At 40.4% G+C, this 26,648-nt stretch overlaps 1 protein-coding gene across 1 annotated transcript in view; it reads right to left on the bottom strand.

The window, feature by feature from the left end:
• Positions 1–26,648, bottom strand: part of LOC144892559 (P2X purinoceptor 4-like) — a 218,736-nt gene that overhangs the window by 25,834 nt on the left and 166,254 nt on the right. Inside the window, exon 10 of the mRNA XM_078779581.1 lies at positions 25,243–25,336. Coding sequence (XP_078635707.1) covers positions 25,243–25,336 — 94 coding nt within the window. The remainder of the gene's footprint in view (positions 1–25,242; positions 25,337–26,648) is intronic.

Genomic DNA, 26,648 nt, shown 5'->3' with positions numbered 1-26,648 from the left:
TTCCTTCTGATGACTCCATCTTTACTTTATATTTATTCAGGTTCCTTCTGATGACTCCATCTTCACTTTATACTTATTCAGGTTCCTTCTGATGACTCCATCTTCACTTTATACTTATTCAGGTTCCTTCTGATGACTCCATCTTCACTTTATATTTATTCAGGTTCCTTCTGATGACTCCATCTTCACTTTATACTTATTCAGGTTCCTTCTGATAACTCCATCTTCACTTTATACTTATTCAGGTTCCTTCTGATGACTCCATCTTCAGTTTATACTTATTCAGGTTCCTTCTGATGACTCCATCTTCACTTTATACTTATTCAGGTTCCTTCTGATGACTCCATCTTCACTTTATACTTATTCAGGTTCCTTCTGATGACTCCATCTTTACTTTATACTTATTCAGGTTCCTTCTGATGACTCCATCTTCACTTTAAACTTATTCAGGTTCCTTCTGATGACTCCATCTTCACTTTATACTTATACAGGTTCCTTCTGATGACTCCATCTTCACTTTATACTTATACAGGTTCCTTCTGATGACTCCATCTTCACTTTATACTTATACAGGTTCCTTCTGATGACTCCATCTTCACTTTATACTTATTCAGGTTCCTTCTGATGACTCCATCTTCACTTTATACTTATTCAGGTTCCTTCTGATGACTCCATCTTCACTTTATACTTATTCAGGTTCCTTCTGATGACTCTATCTTCACTTTAAACTTATTCAGGTTCCTTCTGATGACTCCATCTTCACTTTATACTTATTCAGGTTCCTTCTGATGACTCCATCTTCACTTTATACTTATTCAGGTTCCTTCTGATGACTTCATCTTTACTTTATACTTATTCAGGTTCCTTCTGATGACTCCATCTTCACTTTATACTTATTCAGGTTCCTTCTGATGACTCTATCTTCACTTTATACTTATTCAGGTTCCTTCTGATGACTCCATCTTCATTTTATACTTATTCGGGTTCCTTCTGATGACTCCATCTTCACTTTAAACTTATTCAGGTTCCTTCTGATGACTCCATCTTCACTTTATACTTATTCAGGTTCCTTCTGATGACTCCATCTTCACTTTATACTTATTCAGGTTCCTTCTGATGACTCCATCTTCACTTTATACTTATTCAGGTTCCTTCTGATGACTTCATCTTTACTTTATACTTATTCAGGTTCCTTCTGATGACTCCATCTTCACTTTATACTTATTCAGGTTCCTTCTGATGACTCTATCTTCACTTTATACTTATTCAGGTTCCTTCTGATGACTCCATCTTCATTTTATACTTATTCGGGTTCCTTCTGATGACTCCATCTTCACTTTAATCTTATTCAGGTTCCTTCTGATGACTCCATCTTCACTTTATACTTATTCAGGTTCCTTCTGATGACTTCATCTTTACTTTATACTTATTCAGGTTCCTTCTGATGACTCCATCTTCACTTTAAACTTATTCAGGTTCCTTCTGATGACTCCATCTTCACTTTATACTTATACAGGTTCCTTCTGATGACTCCATCTTCACTTTATACTTATTCAGGTTCCTTCTGATGACTCCATCTTCACTTTATACTTATACAGGTTCCTTCTGATGACTCCATCTTCACTTTATACTTATTCAGGTTCCTTCTGATGACTCCATCTTTACTTTATACTTATACAGGTTCCTTCTGATGACTTCATCTTTACTTTATACTTATACAGGTTCCTTCTGATGACTCCATCTTCACTTTATACTTATTCAGGTTCCTTCTGATGACTCCATCTTCACTTTAAACTTATTCAGGTTCCTTCTGATGACTTCATCTTTACTTTATACTTATTCAGGTTCCTTCTGATGACTCCATCTTCACTTTATACTTATTCAGGTTCCTTCTGATGACTCCATCTTCACTTTATACTTATTCAGGTTCCTTCTGATGACTCCATCTTTACTTTATATTTATTCAGGTTCCTTCTGATGACTTCATCTTCACTTTATACTTATTCAGGTTCCTTCTGATGACTTCATCTTTACTTTATATTTATTCAGGTTCCTTCTGATGACTTCATCTTCACTTTATATTTATTCAGGTTCCTTCTGATGACTCCATCTTCACTTTATACTTATTCAGGTTCCTTCTGATGACTCCATCTTTACTTTATATTTATTCAGGTTCCTTCTGATGACTTCATCTTCACTTTATACTTATTCAGGTTCCTTCTGATGACTCCATCTTTACTTTATATTTATTCAGGTTCCTTCTGATGACTTCATCTTCACTTTATACTTATTCAGGTTCCTTCTGATGACTCCATCTTCACTTTATACTTATTCAGGTTCCTTCTGATGACTCCATCTTCACTTTATACTTATACAGGTTCCTTCTGATGACTCCATCTTCACTTTATACTTATACAGGTTCCTTCTGATGACTCCATCTTTACTTTATACTTATACAGGTTCCTTCTGATGACTCCATCTTTACTTTATACTTATACAGGTTCCTTCTGATGACTCCATCTTTACTTTATACTTATACAGGTTCCTTCTGATGACTCCATCTTTACTTTATACTTATACAGGTTCCTTCTGATGACTCCATCTTCACTTTATACTTATACAGGTTCCTTCTGATGACTCCATCTTCACTTTATACTTATTCAGGTTCCTTCTGATGACTCCATCTTTACTTTATACTTATACAGGTTCCTTCTGATGACTCCATCTTTACTTTATACTTATACAGGTTCCTTCTGATGACTCCATCTTCACTTTATACTTATTCAGGTTCCTTCTGATGACTTCATCTTCACTTTATATTTATTCAGGTTCCTTCTGATGACTCCATCTTCACTTTATACTTATACAGGTTCCTTCTGATGACTCCATCTTTACTTTATACTTATTCAGGTTCCTTCTGATGACTTCATCTTCACTTTATATTTATTCAGGTTCCTTCTGATGACTCCATCTTCACTTTATACTTATTCAGGTTCCTTCTGATGACTTCATCTTTACTTTATACTTATTCAGGTTCCTTCTGATGACTCCATCTTCACTTTATACTTATTCAGGTTCCTTCTGATGACTCCATCTTTACTTTATACTTATTCAGGTTCCTTCTGATGACTCCATCTTCATTTTATACTTATTCAGGTTCCTTCTGATGACTCCATCTTTACTTTATACTTATTCAGGTTCCTTCTGATGACTCCATCTTCACTTTATACTTATACAGGTTCCTTCTGATGACTTCATCTTTACTTTATACTTATTCAGGTTCCTTCTGATGACCCCATCTTCACTTTATACTTATTCAGGTTCCTTCTGATGACTCCATCTTCACTTTATACTTATTTAGGTTCCTTCTGATGACTCCATCTTCACTTTATACTTATTCAGGTTCCTTCTGATGACTTCATCTTCACTTTATACTTATTCAGGTTCCTTCTGATGACTCCATCTTTATTTTATACTTATTCAGGTTCCTTCTGATGACTCCATCTTTACTTTATACTTATACAGGTTCCTTCTGATGACTTCATCTTTACTTTATACTTATACAGGTTCCTTCTGATGACTCCATCTTCACTTTATACTTATTCAGGTTCCTTCTGATGACTCCATCTTCACTTTAAACTTATTCAGGTTCCTTCTGATGACTTCATCTTTACTTTATACTTATTCAGGTTCCTTCTGATGACTCCATCTTCACTTTATACTTATTCAGGTTCCTTCTGATGACTCCATCTTCACTTTATACTTATTCAGGTTCCTTCTGATGACTCCATCTTTACTTTATATTTATTCAGGTTCCTTCTGATGACTTCATCTTCACTTTATACTTATTCAGGTTCCTTCTGATGACTTCATCTTTACTTTATATTTATTCAGGTTCCTTCTGATGACTTCATCTTCACTTTATATTTATTCAGGTTCCTTCTGATGACTTCATCTTCACTTTATACTTATTCAGGTTCCTTCTGATGACTCCATCTTTACTTTATATTTATTCAGGTTCCTTCTGATGACTTCATCTTCACTTTATACTTATTCAGGTTCCTTCTGATGACTCCATCTTCACTTTATACTTATTCAGGTTCCTTCTGATGACTCCATCTTCACTTTATACTTATACAGGTTCCTTCTGATGACTCCATCTTCACTTTATACTTATACAGGTTCCTTCTGATGACTCCATCTTTACTTTATACTTATACAGGTTCCTTCTGATGACTCCATCTTTACTTTATACTTATACAGGTTCCTTCTGATGACTCCATCTTTACTTTATACTTATACAGGTTCCTTCTGATGACTCCATCTTTACTTTATACTTATACAGGTTCCTTCTGATGACTCCATCTTCACTTTATACTTATACAGGTTCCTTCTGATGACTCCATCTTCACTTTATACTTATTCAGGTTCCTTCTGATGACTCCATCTTTACTTTATACTTATACAGGTTCCTTCTGATGACTCCATCTTTACTTTATACTTATACAGGTTCCTTCTGATGACTCCATCTTCACTTTATACTTATTCAGGTTCCTTCTGATGACTTCATCTTCACTTTATATTTATTCAGGTTCCTTCTGATGACTCCATCTTCACTTTATACTTATACAGGTTCCTTCTGATGACTCCATCTTTACTTTATACTTATTCAGGTTCCTTCTGATGACTTCATCTTCACTTTATATTTATTCAGGTTCCTTCTGATGACTCCATCTTCACTTTATACTTATTCAGGTTCCTTCTGATGACTTCATCTTTACTTTATACTTATTCAGGTTCCTTCTGATGACTCCATCTTCACTTTATACTTATTCAGGTTCCTTCTGATGACTCCATCTTTACTTTATACTTATTCAGGTTCCTTCTGATGACTCCATCTTCATTTTATACTTATTCAGGTTCCTTCTGATGACTCCATCTTTACTTTATACTTATTCAGGTTCCTTCTGATGACTCCATCTTCACTTTATACTTATACAGGTTCCTTCTGATGACTTCATCTTTACTTTATACTTATTCAGGTTCCTTCTGATGACCCCATCTTCACTTTATACTTATTCAGGTTCCTTCTGATGACTCCATCTTCACTTTATACTTATTTAGGTTCCTTCTGATGACTCCATCTTCACTTTATACTTATTCAGGTTCCTTCTGATGACTTCATCTTCACTTTATACTTATTCAGGTTCCTTCTGATGACTCCATCTTCACTTTATACTTATACAGGTTCCTTCTGATGACTCCATCTTCACTTTATACTTATTCAGGTTCCTTCTGATGACTCCATCTTTACTTTATACTTATTCAGGTTCCTTCTGATGACTTCATCTTCACTTTATACTTATTCAGGTTCCTTCTGATGACTCCATCTTCACTTTATACTTATACAGGTTCCTTCTGATGACTCCATCTTCACTTTATACTTATTCAGGTTCCTTCTGATGACTCCATCTTTACTTTATACTTATTCAGGTTCCTTCTGATGACTCCATCTTTACTTTATACTTATTCAGGTTCCTTCTGATGACTCCATCTTCCCTTTATACTTATACAGGTTCCTTCTGATGACTCCATCTTCACTTTATACTTATACAGGTTCTTCTGATGACTCCATCTTTACTTTATACTTATACAGGTTCCTTCTGATGACTCCATCTTTACTTTATACTTATTCAGGTTCCTTCTGATGACTCCATCTTCACTTTATACTTATTCAGGTTCCTTCTGATGACTCCATCTTTACTTTATACTTATTCAGGTTCCTTCTGATGACTCCATCTTCACTTTATACTTATTCAGGTTCCTTCTGATGACTCCATCTTCACTTTATACTTATTCAGGTTCCTTCTGATGACTCCATCTTCACTTTATACTTATTCAGGTTCCTTCTGATGACTCCATCTTCACTTTATACTTATTCAGGTTCCTTCTGATGACTCCATCTTTACTTTATACTTATTCAGGTTCCTTCTGATGACTCCATCTTCACTTTATACTTATTCAGGTTCCTTCTGATGACTCCATCTTTACTTTATACTTATTCAGGTTCCTTCTGATGACTTCATCTTTACTTTATACTTATTCAGGTTCCTTCTGATGACTCCATCTTTACTTTATACTTATTCAGGTTCCTTCTGATGACTCCATCTTTACTTTATACTTATTCAGGTTCCTTCTGATGACTCCATCTTTACTTTATACTTATTCAGGTTCCTTCTGATGACTCCATCTTCACTTTATACTTATTCAGGTTCCTTCTGATGACTCCATCTTCACTTTATTCTTATTCAGGTTCCTTCTGATGACTCCATCTTCACTTTAAACTTATTCAGGTTCCTTCTGATGACTCCATCTTCACTTTATACTTATTCAGGTTCCTTCTGATGACTCCATCTTCACTTTAAACTTATTCAGGTTCCTTCTGATGACTTCATCTTTACTTTATACTTATTCAGGTTCCTTCTGATGACTCCATCTTCACTTTATACTTATTCAGGTTCCTTCTGATGACTCCATCTTCACTTTATACTTATACAGGTTCCTTCTGATGACTCCATCTTCACTTTATACTTATACAGGTTCCTTCTGATGACTCCATCTTCACTTTATACTTATTCAGGTTCCTTTTGATGACTCCATCTTTACTTTATACTTATACAGGTTCCTTCTGATGACTCCATCTTCACTTTATACTTATTCAGGTTCCTTCTGATGACTCCATCTTCACTTTATACTTATACAGGTTCCTTCTGATGACTCCATCCTTACTTTATACTTATTCAGGTTCCTTCTGATGACTCCATCTTCACTTTATACTTATACAGGTTCCTTCTGATGACTCCATCTTCACTTTATACTTATTCAGGTTCCTTTTGATGACTCCATCTTTACTTTATACTTATACAGGTTCCTTCTGATGACTCCATCTTCACTTTATACTTATTCAGGTTCCTTCTGATGACTCCATCTTCACTTTATACTTATACAGGTTCCTTCTGATGACTCCATCTTTACTTTATACTTATTCAGGTTCCTTCTGGTGACTCCATCTTCACTTTATACTTATTCAGGTTCCTTCTGATGACTCCATCTTTACTTTATACTTATTCAGGTTCCTTCTGATGACTTCATCTTTACTTTATACTTATTCAGGTTCCTTCTGATGACTCCATCTTTACTTTATACTTATTCAGGTTCCTTCTGATGACTCCATCTTTACTTTATACTTATTCAGGTTCCTTCTGATGACTCCATCTTCACTTTATACTTATTCAGGTTCCTTCTGATGACTCCATCTTCACTTTATACTTATTCAGGTTCCTTCTGATGACTCCATCTTCACTTTAAACTTATTCAGGTTCCTTCTGATGACTCCATCTTCACTTTATACTTATACAGGTTCCTTCTGATGACTCCATCTTCACTTTATACTTATTCAGGTTCCTTTTGATGACTCCATCTTTACTTTATACTTATACAGGTTCCTTCTGATGACTCCATCTTCACTTTATACTTATTCAGGTTCCTTCTGATGACTCCATCTTCACTTTATACTTATACAGGTTCCTTCTGATGACTCCATCCTTACTTTATACTTATTCAGGTTCCTTCTGATGACTCCATCTTCACTTTATACTTATACAGGTTCCTTCTGATGACTCCATCTTCACTTTATACTTATTCAGGTTCCTTTTGATGACTCCATCTTTACTTTATACTTATACAGGTTCCTTCTGATGACTCCATCTTCACTTTATACTTATTCAGGTTCCTTCTGATGACTCCATCTTCACTTTATACTTATACAGGTTCCTTCTGATGACTCCATCTTTACTTTATACTTATTCAGGTTCCTTCTGGTGACTCCATCTTCACTTTATACTTATTCAGGTTCCTTCTGATGACTCCATCTTTACTTTATACTTATTCAGGTTCCTTCTGATGACTTCATCTTTACTTTATACTTATTCAGGTTCCTTCTGATGACTCCATCTTTACTTTATACTTATTCAGGTTCCTTCTGATGACTCCATCTTTACTTTATACTTATTCAGGTTCCTTCTGATGACTCCATCTTCACTTTATACTTATTCAGGTTCCTTCTGATGACTCCATCTTCACTTTAAACTTATTCAGGTTCCTTCTGATGACTCCATCTTCACTTTATACTTATACAGGTTCCTTCTGATGACTCCATCTTCACTTTATACTTATACAGGTTCCTTCTGATGACTTCATCTTTACTTTATACTTATACAGGTTCCTTCTGATGACTCCATCTTCACTTTATACTTATACAGGTTCCTTCTGATGACTCTATCTTCACTTTATACTTATTCAGGTTCCTTCTGATGACCCCATCTTCACTTTATACTTATACAGGTTCCTTCTGATGACTCTATCTTCACTTTATACTTATACAGGTTCCTTCTGATGACCCCATCTTCACTTTAAACTTATTCAAGTTCCTTCTGATGACTCTATCTTCACTTTATACTTATACAGGTTCCTTCTGATGAATCTATCTTCACTTTATATTTATTCAGGTTCCTTCTGATGACTCCATCTTCACTTTATACTTATTCAGGTTCCTTCTGATGACTCCATCTTCACTTTATACTTATTCAGGTTCCTTCTGATGACTCCATCTTTACATTATATTTATTCAGGTTCCTTCTGATGACTTCATCTTCACTTTATACTTATTCAGGTTCCTTCTGATGAATCTATCTTCACTTTATATTTATTCAGGTTCCTTCTGATGACTCCATCTTCACTTTATACTTATTCAGGTTCCTTCTGATGACTCCATCTTCACTTTATACTTATTCAGGTTCCTTCTGATGACTCCATCTTTACATTATATTTATTCAGGTTCCTTCTGATGACTTCATCTTCACTTTATACTTATTCAGGTTCCTTCTGATGACTCCATCTTCACTTTATACTTATTCAGGTTCCTTCTGATGACTTCATCTTTACTTTATACTTATTCAGGTTCCTTCTGATCACTTCATCTTTACTTTGTACTTATTCAGGTTCCTTCTGATGACTTCATCTTTACTTTATACTTATTCAGGTTCCTTCTGATGACTCCATCTTCACTTTATACTTATTCAGGTTCCTTCTGATGACTCCATCTTCACTTTATATTTATTCAGCTTCCTTCTGATGACTCCATCTTCACTTTATACTTATTCAGGTTCCTTCTGATGACTCCATCTTCACTTTATACTTATTCAGGTTCCTTCTGATGACTCCATCTTCACTTTATATTTATTCAGGTTCCTTCTGATGACTCCATCTTCACTTTATACTTATTCAGGTTCCTTCTGATGACTCCATCTTCACTTTATACTTATTCAGGTTCCTTCTGATGACTCCATCTTCACTTTATAATTATTCAGGTTCCTTCTGATGACTCCATCTTCACTTTATACTTATTCAGGTTCCTTCTGATAACTCTATCTTTACTTTATACTTATACAGATTCCTTCTGATGACTCCATCTTCACTTTATATTTATTCAGGTTCCTTCTGATGACTCCATCTTCACTTTATACTTATTCAGGTTCCTTCTGATGACTCCATCTTCACTTTATACTTATTCAGGTTCCTTCTGATAACTCTATCTTTAATTTATACTTATTCAGGTTCCTTCTGATGACTCCATCTTCACTTTATACTTATTCAGGTTCCTTCTGATGACTCTATCTTCACTTTATATTTATTCAGGTTCCTTCTGATGACTCCATCTTCACTTTATACTTATTCAGGTTCCTTCTGATGACTCCATCTTCACTTTATACTTATTCAGGTTCCTTCTGATGACTCCATCTTCACTTTAAACTTATTCAAGTTCCTTCTGATGACTCCATCTTCACTTTATACTTATTCAGGTTCCTTCTGATGACTCCATCTTCACTTTATACTTATTCAGGTTCCTTCTGATGACTCCATCTTCACTTTATACTTATTCAGGTTCCTTCTGATAACTCTATCTTTACTTTATACTTATTCAGGTTCCTTCTGATGACTCCATCTTCACTTTATACTTATTCAGGTTCCTTCTGATAACTCTATCTTTACTTTATACTTATTCAGGTTCCTTCTGATAACTCTATCTTTACTTTATACTTATTCAGGTTCCTTCTGATGACTCTATCTTCACTTTATACTTATTCAGGTTCCTTCTGATAAGTCTATCTTTACTTTATACTTATTGAGGTTCCTTCTGATGACTCCATCTTCACTTTATACTTATTGAGGTTCCTTCTGATGACTCCATCTTCACTTTATACTTATTCAGGTTCCTTCTGATAACTCTATCTTTACTTTATACTTATTCAGGTTCCTTCTGATGACTCCATCTTCACTTTATACTTATTCAGGTTCCTTCTGATGACTCCATCTTCACTTTATACTTATTCAGGTTCCTTCTGATGACTCCATCTTCACTTTATATTTATTCAGGTTCCTTCTGATGACTCCATCTTCACTTTATACTTATTCAGGTTCCTTCTGATGACTCCATCTTCACTTTATACTTATTCAGGTTCCTTCTGATGACTCCATCTTTACTTTATACTTATTCAGGTTCCTTCTGATGACTCCATCTTCACTTTATATTTATTCAGGTTCCTTCTGATGACTCCATCTTCACTTTATACTTATTCAGGTTCCTTCTGATGACTCCATCTTCACTTTATACTTATTCAGGTTCCTTCTGATAACTCCATCTTCACTTTATATTTATTCAGGTTCCTTCTGATGACTCCATCTTCACTTTATACTTATTCAGGTTCCTTCTGATGACTCCATCTTCACTTTATACTTATTCAGGTTCCTTCTGATGACTCCATCTTCACTTTATACTTATTCAGGTTCCTTCTGATGACTCCATCTTCACTTTATACTTATTCAGGTTCCTTCTGATAACTCCATCTTCACTTTATATTTATTCAGGTTCCTTCTGATGACTCCATCTTCACTTTATATTTATTCAGGTTCCTTCTGATGACTCCATCTTCACTTTATACTTATTCAGGTTCCTTCTGATGACTCCATCTTCACTTTATTCTTATTCAGGTTCCTTCTGATGACTCCATCTTCACTTTATATTTATTCAGGTTCCGTCTGATGACTCCATCTTCACTTTATACTTATACAGGTTCCTTCTGATGACTCCATCTTCACTTTATACTTATTCAGGTTCCTTCTGATGACTCCATCTTCACTTTATACTTATTCAGGTTCCTTCTGATGACTCCATCTTCACTTTATACTTATTCAGGTTCCTTCTGATAACTCCATCTTCACTTTATATTTATTCAGGTTCCTTCTGATGACTCCATCTTCACTTTATATTTATTCAGGTTCCTTCTGATGACTCCATCTTCACTTTATACTTATTCAGGTTCCTTCTGATGACTCCATCTTCACTTTATTCTTATTCAGGTTCCTTCTGATGACTCCATCTTCACTTTATATTTATTCAGGTTCCGTCTGATGACTCCATCTTCACTTTATACTTATTCAGGTTCCTTCTGATAACTCCATCTTCACTTTATATTTATTCAGGTTCCTTCTGATGACTCTATCTTCACTTTATATTTATTCAGGTTCCTTCTGATGACTCCATCTTCACTTTATACTTATTCAGGTTCCTTCTGATGACTCCATCTTCACTTTATACTTATTCAGGTTCCTTCTGATGACTCCATCTTCACTTTAAACTTATTCAAGTTCCTTCTGATGACTCCATCTTCACTTTATACTTATTCAGGTTCCTTCTGATGACTCCATCTTCACTTTATATTTATTCAGGTTCCTTCTGATGACTCCATCTTCACTTTATATTTATTCAGGTTCCTTCTGATGACTCCATCTTTACTTTATACTTATTGAGGTTCCTTCTGATGACTCCATCCAAACTTTATACTTATTCAGGTTCCTTCTGATGACTCCATCTTCACTTTATATTTATTCAGGTTCCTTCTGATGACTCCATCTTCACTTTATATTTATTCAGGTTCCTTCTGATGACTCCATCTTTACTTTATACTTATTGAGGTTCCTTCTGATGACTCTATCTTCACTTTATATTTATTCAGGTTCCTTCTGATGACTCCATCTTCACTTTATACTTATTCAGGTTCCTTCTGATGACTCCATCTTCACTTTATACTTATTCAGGTTCCTTCTGATGACTCCATCTTCACTTTATATTTATTCAGGTTCCTTCTGATGACTCCATCTTCACTTTATACTTATACAGGTTCCTTCTGATGACTCCATCTTCACTTTATACTTATTCAGGTTCCTTCTGATGACTCCATCTTCACTTTATACTTATTCAGGTTCCTTCTGATGACTCCATCTTCACTTTATACTTATTCAGGTTCCTTCTGATAACTCCATCTTCACTTTATATTTATTCAGGTTCCTTCTGATGACTCCATCTTCACTTTATATTTATTCAGGTTCCTTCTGATGACTCTATCTTCACTTTATACTTATACAGGTTCCTTCTGATGACTCCATCTTCACTTTAAACTTATTCAAGTTCCTTCTGATGACTCCATCTTCACTTTATACTTATTCAGGTTCCTTCTGATGACTCCATCTTCACTTTATACTTATTCAGGTTCCTTCTGATGACTTCATCTTTACTTTATACGTATTCAGGTTCCTTCTGATGACTTCATCTTTACTTTATACTTATTCAGGTTCCTTCTGATGACTCCATCTTCACTTTATATTTATTCAGGTTCCTTCTGATGACTCCATCTTCACTTTATACTTATTCAGGTTCCTTCTGATGACTTCATCTTTAGTTTGTACTTATTCAGGTTCCTTCTGATGACCTCATCTTTACTTTATACTTATTCAGGTTCCTTCTGATGACTTCATCTTTACTTTATACTTATTCAGGTTCCTTCTGATGACTTCATCTTTACTTTGTACTTATTCAGGTTCCTTCTGATGACCTCATCTTCACTTTATACTTATTCAGGTTCCTTCTGATGACTCCATCTTCACTTTATACTTATTCAGGTTCCTTCTGATGACTCCATCTTCACTTTATATTTATTCAGGTTCCTTCTGATGACTCCATCTTCACTTTATACTTATTCAGGTTCCTTCTGATGACTCCATCTTCACTTTATACTTATTCAGGTTCCTTCTGATGACTCCATCTTCACTTTATACTTATTCAGGTTCCTTCTGATAACTCTATCTTTACTTTATACTTATTCAGGTTCCTTCTGATGACTCCATCTTCACTTTATACTTATTCAGGTTCCTTCTGATGACCCCATCTTCACTTTAAACTTATTCAAGTTCCTTCTGATGACTCCATCTTTACTTTATACTTATTCAGGTTCCTTCTGATGACCCCATCTTCACTTTAAACTTATTCAAGTTCCTTCTGATGACTCCATCTTCACTTTATACTTATTCAGGTTCCTTCTGATGACTCTATCTTCACTTTATACTTATTCAGGTTCCTTATGATAACTCCATCTTAACTTTATACTTATTCAGGTTCCTTCTGATGACTCCATCTTCACTTTATACTTATTCAGGTTCCTTATGATGACCCCATCTTCACTTTAAACTTATTCAAGTTCCTTCTGATGACTCCATCTTCACTTTATACTTATTCAGGTTCCTTCTGATGACTTCATCTTCACTTTATACTTATTCAGGTTCCTTCTGATGACCCCATTATCACTTTATACTTATTCAGGTTCCTTCTGATGACCCCATTATCACTTTATACTTATTCAGGTTCCTTCTGATGACCCCATCTTCACTTTAAACTTATTCAAGTTCCTTCTGATGACTCTATCTTCACTTTATACTTATTCAGGTTCCTTATGATAACTCCATCTTAACTTTATACTTATTCAGGTTCCTTCTGATGACTCCATCTTCACTTTATACTTATTCAGGTTACTTATGATGACCCCATCTTCACTTTAAACTTATTCAAGTTCCTTCTGATGACTCTATCTTCACTTTATACTTATTCAGGTTCCTTCTGATGACCCCATATTCACTTTAAACTTATTCAAGTTCCTTCTGATGACTCTATCTTCACTTTATACTTATTCAGGTTCCTTCTGATGACTCCATCTTCACTTTATACTTATTCAGGTTCCTTCTGATGACTCCATCTTCACTTTATACTTATTCAGGTTCCTTCTGATGACTCCATCTTTACTTTATACTTATTCAGGTTCCTTCTGATGACTCCATCTTCACGTTTTACTGATTCAGGTCCCTTGTGATAACTCCATCTTAACTTTATACTTATTCAGGTTCCTTCTGATGACTCCATCTTAACTTTATACTTATTCAGGTACCTTCTGATGACCCCATCTTCACTTTAAACGTATTCAGGTTCCTTCTGATGACTATCTTCACATTATACTTATTCAGGTTCCTTCTGATGACTTCATCTTCACTTTATACTTATTCAGGTTCCTTCTGATGACTCCGTCTTCACTTTATGCTTATTCGGGTTCCTTCTGATGACTCCGTCTTCACTTTATGCTTATTCGGGTTCCTTCTGATGACTTCATCTTCACTTTATGCTTATTCGGGTTCCTTCTGATGACTTCATCTTCACTTTATGCTTATTCGGGTTCCTTCTGATGACTCCATCTTTACTTTATACTTATTCAGGTTCCTTCTGATGACTTCATCTTTACTTTATACTTATTCAGGTTCCTTCTGATGACTTCATCTTCACTTTATGCTTATTCGGGTTCCTTCTGATGACCCCATCTTCACTTTAAACTTATTCAGGTTCCTTCTGATGACTTCATCTTCACTTTATACTTATTCAGGTTCCTTCTGATGACTTCATCGTCACTTTATGCTTATTCGGGTTCCTTCTGATAATTCCATCTTTACTTTTTACTTATTCAGGTTACTTCTGATGACTTCATCATCACTTTATGCTTATTCGGGTTCCTTCTGATGACTTCATCGTCACTCTATGCTTATTCGGGTTCCTTCTGATAATTCCATCTTTACTTTTTACTTATTCAGGTTCCTTCTGATGACTCCAATGCAGTATTTGGTCCTCCGTTTGATTATATATGTGACGTGCACGGACTGCTGGTGAGATGGTGACATGGAAGAACTCGCTTGCGGATGTTGAGCAGCACCATCGTCGCCCTTTACTTGCCGCCTCGCTGTGCTCAAATAGGCGCCATTGCTGATGCTGTCGTGCCAAATCACAACGACATTGTTCAGCAACAACGAGATCATCAAATGCCTTTTTGTCACTTTTTGGCATATTTTTGCCTTGTATAGTGAGAAAATAATTATATATTTCTTACAAAAAAGTAATATTAACAACTCAATGATAAAGTAGAGTTTAAGTAGGCTACTTAGCTGTCGTCTGTCTTCATTCCAATAATCTTGATTAACTTTGCAATCATGACAAATTATATTATTGCTACAATAATTGTCACGCAACAATTAGGAAATTTAGGCTAATTAGTTATGGCTTATTTGCAGTTATAACAAGTGGTTTCTGAAATAATACACCGCATCTCATTAACTCATGAATAATACACCACCGTAAAGGCCTAGTCTAGTGCTAGACGTAACGCCATCTTAATTCATCCATCTTTTTAAACCCATCAACCTGATGCCGAGCTTCTGGCATTCATCCCGTCGCCTATGGATGTCAGATTGTCAGATATATGGGTTATGGTGTTTTGTTGTTTGTTTTTGTATACACGATCGAGGCTCGTGTAAGAGCGAGCACATTAAACACATATCAGCACAGAAAACACAAAAAACATAAACGGACACATAAAACAATAAAGGGAGGGAGAAACAAGATGGTGAGAGAGAGGGAAGCACACAAGCACAACAGTAGAGGACAGGAACATCGGGAGATCTGTGGAAGGGAGAGGGCTTGGGGGGGGGGAGGTGGAGGGGCACATTGTATAAACCAGATGGACACGACTAGGAACTTCAGGAAAGAAGTTGAAGATTGAAAGAGGTGGATTATGATTTGTATTAACAGGGGTAGAAAAGATCAAGGTTATGGATGGGGGAAGTTAAGAGATGGTGGTGAACAGCTGGTTTGAAGACCTGGAGGGAGGAGTGGGATTGAAGAGAGTGAGGGAGTTTGTTCCAGAGGTGGGAAAAAAGAGGAATGAAGGAGGAGTGATGGTGAGCGGAGAGTCTTCATTTTGGCAGTTTCACCATAAATGGGTTGCTGGCAGATCTTGTGTGTCCTGCAGGAATATTTGGGGGACAGAGCCCAGAGAGAGTTGGGGGAGCACGGCTGGCGAGGAGTCAGTAGAAGCCAGAAAGACCACCTACCTGCCTGCGGTGAGAGAGAGAGAGAAAGACCCTCAGAATCAGCTTCATCACGGGAGATACCAATGATTCTGAATGTTTTGGTTTCTACAGTGTGAAACCGAGCTAGGTGTGAGGCAGGAGCACCGGCCCAGAGGGGGGAACAGTATTCCATTGAGCTGCGGATGAAAGCCTTGTATGTAGTGAGGAGCTCAGTAATGCCAAGAAAGGACTTTGCATGATGGAGGATGCCCAGTCGGCGACTGGCTTTGGAGGCCAGTTTGGCAATGTGGGTTTCCCAAGAAGATCATGGCAGATAGTGAGACCCAAAAGCTTGAGTGACAGAAATTATTTGAGAGGATTTTATATAAAAAAAAATTTGTATACAGGATCGAGGCTCGTGAAAGAGCTAACATTTATCACACAAAAAAATCAAACAGACACACAAAACATATAATAAGGGGAGCGGTAGCCAAGATGGAGAGAGAGGGGGGAGGACACAAACACAACATTTGAGAGCAGGGACATCGAGAGAAATGTGGGAGGGAGAGGGCTTGGGGGAAGGAGGCGTGGGAAGGGGGTGGGAGGTGGGAGAAGTATAAAACACAAGGACACTGCAAGGACTTCCAGGAAAGAAGTTGGTATTTCAAAAAAGTGGATCTGGGGTGAAATTAGTGGCGGGAGAAAAATTTTCAAGGATTGTTGAGAAAGTCAATGAGAGGGTTTTCCAGATGGTCTTTTCGGAGAGACAAAGTGAGAGTGTGAGGTTTGTCAGGATTGAAGGACATGTTCCACTTGTTTGACCAGTTTGTCATTTTGTCCAGGTCTGCAGAGAGTGAGGAGGCTGCAGACTGCCGATTTGAGGGATGAGGTATGGAGCGGCAGAGAGTGGAGTCATCAGCAATGAGATAGAGAGGATTTTCCAGAGAGTCGGAAAGATCATTGATGAAGACCAGAAAAGGCACAGGGCCCAGAACACTGCCTTAAGGAACTCCAGCCTGGACAGGAAGGGGAGATGAGAAAATTCCATTCAGGGCCACATGTGGACTACGATAGGAGAGGAAGTCCGCAAGCCATGTGTGGAGATTTCCATGGATAGCATCAGAGGATAGTTTGGTGAGCAGGGCGGGGTGTCAGACAATATCGAAGGCACGAGATATGTCAGGGGAATTGGCTCTGATTTCTTATTTGGCATTGAGGACCTCCATCCATTGTTGAGACAGCAGAAGCAGCATATCCAGAGTAGAATTACCTGGTCTGATTCCAAATTGATGATCAGAGATGACAGTACAACACACATATGAACAAAAGGTGGGAGCAGAGAGGAAGCGTTCTCCTGGGGATGTAGTGGAGAGAGTGCATTGCAGGAGAGTGAGGAACAGAGTTTTTGATAAAGAGAGCAACCCCACTACCAGGACGGGGCTCAGGTATATCATGTCGGAGGGAGTAACCAGGGAGATATATTAAGTAATCAGAGACATCTTGAAGGAGGAAAGTTTCTGTTGAGCACATTACAGTCGTTGCTAAAAATATTGGCACCCTTGCACTTTTTTCAAATAACTCACAATTTTCTCGAAGAATAAGTTGAAATTGACAAAAGTATTTTGTCTCCACAATTCTTTATTTCACTGTTAATATTACAGAACCTTTGTTTTTGATTCAAAGCTTAATATATCCTTTTAAATCAGAAAATAAATATGAATGGCATGGACAAAATCATTGGCAACCTAGACTTAATGTTTGGTGGCACAGACTTTGGACCAAATAACTGCAGTCAAGCGCTTCCTGTAGCCATGAATGAGCTTCCTACAACTCTCCACTGGCAGTTTAACCCACTCTTGTTGTGCAAACTGCTCCAGTTCTCCCAGATTTGAAGGGTGCCTTCTTACAACTGCTGTTTTCAGATCTCCCCACAGGTGTTCAATGGGATTTAGATCTGGACTCATTGCTGGCCACTTCAGAACAGTCCAGTGTTTTGTCTTGAACCATTCCTGGGTGCTTTTTGAAGTGTATTTGGGGTCATTGTCCTGCTGCAAGACCCATGACCTTCGACGGAGACCCAGCTTTCTGACAATGGGTTGAACATTGCGCTCCAAAATGCCTTGGTAATCTCCTGATTTCATGATGCCATGCACACATTCATGGTACCCAGTGCCAGGCGCAGCGCAGCAATCCCAAAACATCACTGAACCTCCTCCATGTTTGACTGTAGGGAAGGTGTTCTTTTCTTTGAAGGCTTCATTTTGTTTTCTGCAAACATAGAGATGATGTGCTTTTCAAAAAAGCTCTAATTTGGTCTCATCTGTCCACAGAACATTCTCCCAGAAGGATTTTGGCTTGTTCGGGTGTGTTTTCGCAATATCCAGTCAGGCTTTCTCAGCAGTGGGGTACTCCTGGGTCTCCTACCACCCTTTCATTGAGTTGGCGACGGATGGTGCGAGTTGAAACTGTTGTACCTTGTGTGTGAAGGTCATCTTGAATCTATTTGGCAGTTGGTCGAGGTGCTTTCTCCTCCATTCGAACAATCCTTCGCTGCAATCTTCGATCAAGTTTTCTCTTGCGGACACGTCCAGGGAAGTTAACTACAGTGCCATGGGCCTTAAACGTCCTGATAACATTGTGTACGGTGAACACAGGGACATCAAGGTCTCTGGAGATGGACTTATAGCCTTGAGATTGTCCATGCTTGGCTACAATCTTGTGTCTGACCTCCTCAGACAATTCTCTAGTTTTCTTTCTTTTCTCCATGTTCATTGCGGTATACACAGTGACACAAAACAGCAGAATGACTCCTTTTCTCTGTTCAAACTGGATGAATGAGTGATTTTTATATTGCAGGCACCTGCATCTCACCATAGGTGAGTTTTTTTTTGTTTTTTGTTTTTGTTTTTTTTGTATACAAGATCGAGGCTCGTGAAAGAGCTAACATTAATCACACAAAAAGACAAACCGACACACAAAACACAAAAAACAAGGGGAGCGGTAGACAAGATGGGGAGAGAGGGGGAAGGACACAAACACAACATTTGAGAGCAGGGACATCGGGAGGACTTGGGGGGAGGTGGGAGAGGATTAAAACATATGAACACTGCAAGGACTCTGGGGTGAATTACCGGGGGTAGAAAATATCAAGGTTTTCGATGGGGGAAGATAAGAGATGGTGGTGAACAGCTGTTTTAAAGACCTGGAGGGAGGAGTGGGATTGAAGGGAGTGGGGGAGTTTGTTCCAGAGGCGGGAGAAAAGGGGAATGAAAGAGTGAAGGTGAGCAGAGAGCCTAGACTTTGGCAGTTTAACCAGAAGAGGGTTGCAGGCAGATCTTGTGCGACCTGAAGGAATATTGGGGGGACAGAGCACAGAGAGAGCTGGGGGAGCAAGGCCGGAGAGGAGTCGGTAGAAGACAGAAAGACCACCAACCTGCCTGCGGTGAGTGAGTGAAAGGCCATCGGCGTTGACTACATCGCAGGAGATTCCAATGATTCTGAAAGCTTTGGCCTCAACAGCGTGAAGCCGAGCAAGGTGTGAGGCAGGAGCACAAGCCCAGAGGGGGGAACAGTATTCCATTGAGCTGCGGATGAAAGCCTTGTATGTGGTGAGGAGCTCAGGTGTGCCAAGGAAGGACTTCGCACGACGGAGGATGCCCAGTCGGCGACTGGCTTTGGAGGCCAGCTTGGAAATGTGGTTTTCCCAAGAAAGATCATGGCAGATAGTGAGACCCAAAAGCTTGAGCGACAGAACTTCTTGGAGAGGATTGTTGAGAAAGTAGATGGGAGGGTTGTCCAGTCGGTCCTTTCGGAGAGACATTGTAAGAGTGTGAGATTTGTCAGGATTGAAAGACATGTTCCACTTGTTTGACCAGTCTGTGATTTTATCCAGGTCTGCAGAGAGTGAGGAGGCTGCAGACTGCCGATCTGAGGGATGAGGAATGGAGCGACAGAGAGTAGAGTCGTCAGCAAAGAGATAGAGAGGATTTTCAAGAGAGTCAGAGAGATCATTGATGAAGACCAGAAAAAGCACAGGGCCCAGAACACTACCTTGGGGAACTCCAGCCTGAACAGGAAGAGGAGATGAGAGAAACCCATTCAGGGCCACACGTTGACGACGACCAGAGAGGAAGTCCGCCAGCCATGCGTGGAGATTTCCATGGATACCAAAGGAGGAGAGTTTGGAGAGCAGAGCAGGGTGCCAGACCGTATCGAAGGCACGTGAAATGTCAAGGGAGACAGCTCTAATTTCCTGTTTGGCGTTGAGGACCTCCATCCATTGTTGAGAAAGCAGAAGCAGCATGTCCAGAGTAGAGTGACCAGGTCTGAAACCAAATTGATGATCAGAGATCAAGCCATTGGAGAAGAGGAAAGATTTAATATCTGAAGCAATGATGGATTCCATGACTTTGCTGATAATTGGGAGAAGGCTGATTGGTCTGTAGTTGCTGGGATCTGTTTTTGCACCTTTTTTGTGCAAAGCGGTGATGTTGGCTGATTTCCAAGCAGATGGCAGATGACCTTGAGCAAAAGAGAGGGTGAAGAGAACAGAAAGAGGGAGTGAAAGTGCAGAAGAACATGATTTTAGGACCCGTGGGCTGATGCCGTCAGGACCAGTTGCAGAATCAGAGTCGAGGGTTGCCAGAAACTTTTCCACCTTGTCAGGAGGAAAGGACACAGAGTCCAGGAGCAGCTGGGTACGACTGGGTACGGTGGGTACAGAGAGGGATGGGTTTGGGACACAAGATTTAGAGGCAAACACAGAGTTGAGGCATTCAGCTTTTTCACGTGCGGAGTCAGCCGTTAAGCCGTTTGAGGTGAGGGAGGGGATGGAGGGGGAACAAACACCAGAAACAGATTTGACCAGACGCCACCAGGATTTGGAAGAGGGAGACAGATAAGAGAGTTCGGTCTTGAGAATGGTGAGATATTGTTTCCTGGCTCTCCTGAGGGTGGACACACACTTGTTTCGGGCTTTGTGAAAGGAAATGAGATTTCCTTCCGTTGGATTTGCTTTCCAGGAGACGAAAGCAAGTTGTTTCAGGGCAACAGCCTCACCACAAGATTCCGTGTACCATGGATGGGAGGAAGGGTATGACAACTGAAGACGAGATGGTATAAATCTGTGCATGAGAGAGAGCAATTTACTTTGAAAGAATTCCCAGGATGAGTTGATGTCAGAGGCGGTAGAGATGGGAGACCAGTCCAGATGGTTGATGGCTGCTTGAAGACCGTGCCAGTTGGTCCGAGTGAAATGCCAGACTCGTCGAAGCTGAGGAGGCTCTCTGAGAATGGTCAGAGAGATGTCCACTTTGACAAGCACATGATCAGATGAGCCGATTGGAGCAGAAGAAGAGCAGCAGACATTTTCAGGGAAGTTTGTCATAACCAAATCCAGAAGAGAAGATGCTCCGTTGACTGAGATCCGGGTCGGGAAATTGACAGATTGTGTCAGTCCCAGTGAGTCGCAGAATTCCTTTGCTGAAGAGCCATGGCTGGTGAGAGAGGTACCCACACCCAGCCAACTGGCATGGTGACAATTGAAATCACCACATATGAGGAAGAGAGAGTTGGGATGGGTAGATAGAAGTTGGTCCATATTATCAGACAGTGAGATGTAGATGGAGTCATCGCTGATTGGTGGACGGTACAACACACATATGAACAAAAGGTGGGAGCGAAGGGGAAGCCGTAGCCAAAGGTATTCCTGGGGGTGAGGTGGAGAGAGGGCAGTGGAGGGCGAGTGAGGAAGAGAGTTTTTTATAAAGATAGCAACCCCACCTCCAGGACGAGGCTCAGGTCTATCATACCGGAGGAGGGAGTAACCTGGGAGAGATACCAAGGCATCAGAGACATCATGAAGGAGGAAAGTTTCTGTTAAGCAGATCACATCTGGTTTGTCAGAAGCAACCTGTATGGAGAGGTCAGTCAAGTTTGAGCGAAGGCCCCGGATGTTTGAGGTCCATACCGTTAATGAAGAGGAAGGGGGAGCATCGGGTCCAGAACAGGGGGGGGGAGGGGTAGGGTAAGATGTGGAAGAGGAGGAAGAGGTAGGGAGAGCTGTTGAAGGTGTGTCAGAGATTTCAGAATAGCTTGGAGAAAGGGAAGAATGGGGCGGACAAAAGGTTTGATGGAGATTGGGTGAGGCACAGTGAGGTGTTATTTGAGGAGGGGGAAGAGCAAGGCAGAAGGTTTGGGGAGATGAAGGTGAAAGTTGGAAGGAGGAAGAAGCAGGAAGGATGCTTTGAGGAGGAGGGGTGAGAGGGGAGTCTAGGAGGGGAGGGGTGTGGGGGGAGTTTAGGAGGGAGGGGAGGGAAGGGGCAAGGGGGGAGATTTGAAAGGGATGGGTGATGGGGAGGATTTGGAGGGGAGGGGTGAGATTGGATTTTGAAAAGTGTACGATTCATGGGAAACGAACATTTTTTGCAAAATGAGTTTGAGACCTTCGAGTCAAAAATACGTTTGAGGACACTGGAGGAGGGATGGAGTTCTGGATAGTTTAGGGAATGTAGAAAGGAGGAACTGTAAGAGATGGTATTATATATATTTTTTGGAATGAATAGATTTGGTGAGCAAGACGAAAGCATCCTTTTGTAGGAAAAGAAGAAAAGGGTGTTATAATATATGAGAGAAAATAGTTGTTCAGGGGAGAGATTATACATTTCTAACCGCGTGATCGCGAACGAAGAACGAACGAACAAAAAGAACAAATAAACGAATAAGACCTGGGAAGGAAGTAGTTTTTTTGGGGTTTTTTTTTTTTTTTTGTTGTGAGTACAGATATTAAACAAGGAGGTACGGGGTGAACGACTGGGACGAAACAGTGAACGAAAATAATTTCAGCGCATTCGACGAATCGCTGAGAGAAAAACAAACCACAAGGTCGGAGACGGTACGGTAGTCCAAGCCTACGAGTACTAGGCCGCAGAATACTCGATACCATTAACCGACGATTGTGTATACATGTACGAAAAATTTGCACCGAAAATTTTCCAAAAGATACGCTGTAGGTACATACACCGAAGGATAGATACAGTCTCGACAAAAACACGATTGAGAAATATCACTTAGCTTCGAAAGCGTGAGCGCATGGAGCAGCTTCGAAAAGACGTGACCTCGCCGTGATCTCGCGAGACATACCAACCAAATTGAGTTCAATTCAATTCCAAAGTTCAATTCCAAAGTAAAGGTGAATCACCTGCTTGAAATCTAATTATTTCTAACAACTTCTAAAAGGTGCCAATAATATTGTCCGGCCCATTTTAGGATTCCTTTGTGGAATAAGCTAAAGTTTTGTAATTTTTTCAGCTTTTTTGTTTTGTTCCGCTGCAAACCAAAGAAATACATTTGTGGATACCAAAATATTTTTTTAATTTCAACAATTTTCTGGAAGAAATGGTGAATTAGTTGAAAAAAGTGCAAGGGTGCCAATATTTTGCTATGACTGTAAGTCTGGTTTGTTAGAAGCAACCTGTATGGAGAGCTCAATCAGGTTTGAGTGAAGGCCCCAGAGGTTTGAGGTCCATCCCGTTAAGGAAGAGGAATGGGGAGAATCGGATGCAGGACAGGGGAGGGCAGGTGTAGGGTAAGATGAGGGAGGAGAGGGGGAGGTAGGGAGAGCTGTTGATAGTGTGTCGGAGATTGCAGAAGAGCTAGAAGAAGGGGAAAGATGAGGAGGACAAAAGGTTTGATGGTGATGGGATGAGACACAGTGAGGGGTTGTTTGAGGGGGGAGAGCGAAGTAGAGGGTTGTAGGAGGTGGAGGTATGAGTTGGAAGGGAGAGGAAGCAAGGAGGAGGCAACTTTGTGGAGGGATCAAGAGGAAACTTGAGGAGGATGGTTGAGAAGGGACAATTGAAGAAAAATTGTGAGGGGGGAGTTTGAAGGGGAGGAGTGAGGGGGGAGTTTAGGATGGGAGGTGTGAGGGGGGGTTTAGAAGGAGAGCAGTGAGGGGGGAGTTTTGGAGAGAAAGGGGTGAGGGGAAGTTTTGGAGGGGATGGGTGATGGGGAGATTAGAAGGGGACGGGTGAGGTTGTAGATTAGAAGGGTAGGGGTGATGGGGGAGTTTAGGAGGAGATGGGTGATGGGGAGATTAGAAGGGGATGGGTGAGGTTGTAGATTAGAAGGGTAGGGGTGATGGGGGAGTTTAGGAGGGGATGGGGAGGGGGGGTTTTAGAGGAGAGGGGTGAGGGGGGGTTTAGAAGGAGAGCAGTGAGGGGGGAGTTTTGGAGGGAAAGGGGTGAGGGGAAGTTTTGGAGGGGATGGGTGATGGGGAGATTAGAAGGGGACGGGTGAGGTTGGAGATTAGAAGGGTAGGGGTGATGGGGGAGTTTAGGAGGGGATGGGGTGGGGGGGTTTTAGAGGAGAGGGGTAAGGGGGGGTTTAGGAGGGGAGGGTTGAGGAGGGAGTTTAGGAGGGAATGCGTGAGGGGGGTTTAGGAGGGGAGGGGGACCCACGATGAGAGAAGGAAATTATTATTATGGTTATTGTTTTGTGTGTGTGTTTAAGATATTAAACAAAGGGTAAGAGATTTGGGAGAAGAAAGGGGTGAAAATAACAAAAAGGGCAAACAGCCAAAGAACGAACGTGAATAAACAAGATGGACGGAGAGATCCAACTGCTAATATATATAGATGAGTTTCATGCACACACACAAACATGCCTGACATGTGAACGCATACAACTAGCATTCTCATGCTTATTTAATTGCTGAATTTTTTATGCAACATTTCATGCTGTTGGAGGATATCAAGTGTATAACAGATATAGGACAATGGCATGGAGACATCATGGACAAATGCGCACATTATATGAAATTATAGTAATCTAGGGCCACAGCAACATGCATCAGATGAGTCATGCTCAGATGTAAAGGCCAAAAGGGCCAAATCCGAGATTCTTCCTTACCACCCCAGAAACGATGATGTCGAATCGAATGGCGTAAGCCTTGACCAGTAGCCGGGTCTCCGTACCGTTTGGACTCATGTAGTGTCGTGCGAACCTGTATGAGAGCAAACAAACAAACATCATGCCTTCGTGTATGTGCACCGTACACACATTGCTGAACACACCTTGTATCAAAACTCAACAAAACTCTTCCAACACAATATGGGACATCGAGACCTGTCCTTGGCCCACGAACTTATACAATTATTCTCACAGGTTGGTGATCGCAAAGATCCCCTCCACATCAGTTTTTCAGTGACCTCACAAAGCATGAGGTAATCTACATGACATGTGTCGTGAAAATCAAGCTCAGACACGACTTGACCTCTGGGTAGGTTTAATATCATTTAGATCTGCAGTACATCCTGTAAGAATACATGCATGCAATAGGCATTAAATCAGAGCATTTCATGAGCAGCAATGGTTGATTCAATATAACAATGGTTAGCGCAGCGCATTGTCAGCGCAGCATTTGGGGCGTACATACCATTCAAACTACTGGACTATGTCACAGTGAGTGCCGCTGGAGTGTCCGCGCGCCCCGGTTGTCCCGGGTCTTATAGACGCCCCTTCCGTAACGAGCACCCCTGGGTTCACCTTTTAGACGCCCCTTCCGTAACGAGCACCCCTGGGTTCACCTTGGTATAATTTCACTACATTCTCCCCGCCGTTAGAACTATACTGCCGCTCGGCAGGATGCAAGCAAGCATCAGCAATAAACGAATGGGTCACGTCAATCCACGTCAGTCGGTCCACCCGTAGCGGTCGGGGCGGCGAACCTCCCTGCCAGTTCGTGTTCGGAATCTACCGGGCACGGCGTCCCCTAGCCCGGAGTCCCCCGCGTCGGAATAGCCGCCGGAGGTTGGAGTCGGAGGGGGCGCCCCTGCGCCTTCGGGCACGGGAGCGGGGGACGACGGGAGTAACAGTGGTAGTTCCATAGGGGAAGCTTCGATAGAGTCCATAGACTCGTAGACGGGTTCGTCGATATCCCTGTCGGCGTCCCCACATGGGGCGAGATGGCGTACGGAGACCGTAGACTCGCGGCCATCCGCCGTTAACACGCGAGCATGCTCGGGATTAGCCTGGAGGACCTGCACCTTGTCGACAAGGGGGTCGTACTTGCTAGTGCGAACCGCTCATTTGAGATAGGCGGGCCCCGGTTCAGCGAGCCAGCTGGGTAAAGATTGGATACTGCCGGAGCTTCTAGGGTGGTGGAACAGTCGTTCGTGAGGAGTCTGGTTGGTGGCAGTACATAGGAGAGCCCGGATCGAGTTTAGAGCGGCAGGTAGTGACCACGCCCATTTATCGAGGCCTCGGCCGAGGGTCCGAAGGCTTAGCATGACGGCCCGCCATATAATCCCATTAAA

The sequence above is a fragment of the Myxine glutinosa genome, chromosome 6, assembly GCF_964187855.1.
Source record: "Myxine glutinosa chromosome 6, kmMyxGlut1.1, whole genome shotgun sequence".
NCBI lineage: Eukaryota > Metazoa > Chordata > Myxini > Myxiniformes > Myxinidae > Myxine > Myxine glutinosa.
Note: the sequence above shows the minus strand (reverse complement) of the source record. Positions and strands in the feature narration are given on the sequence as shown.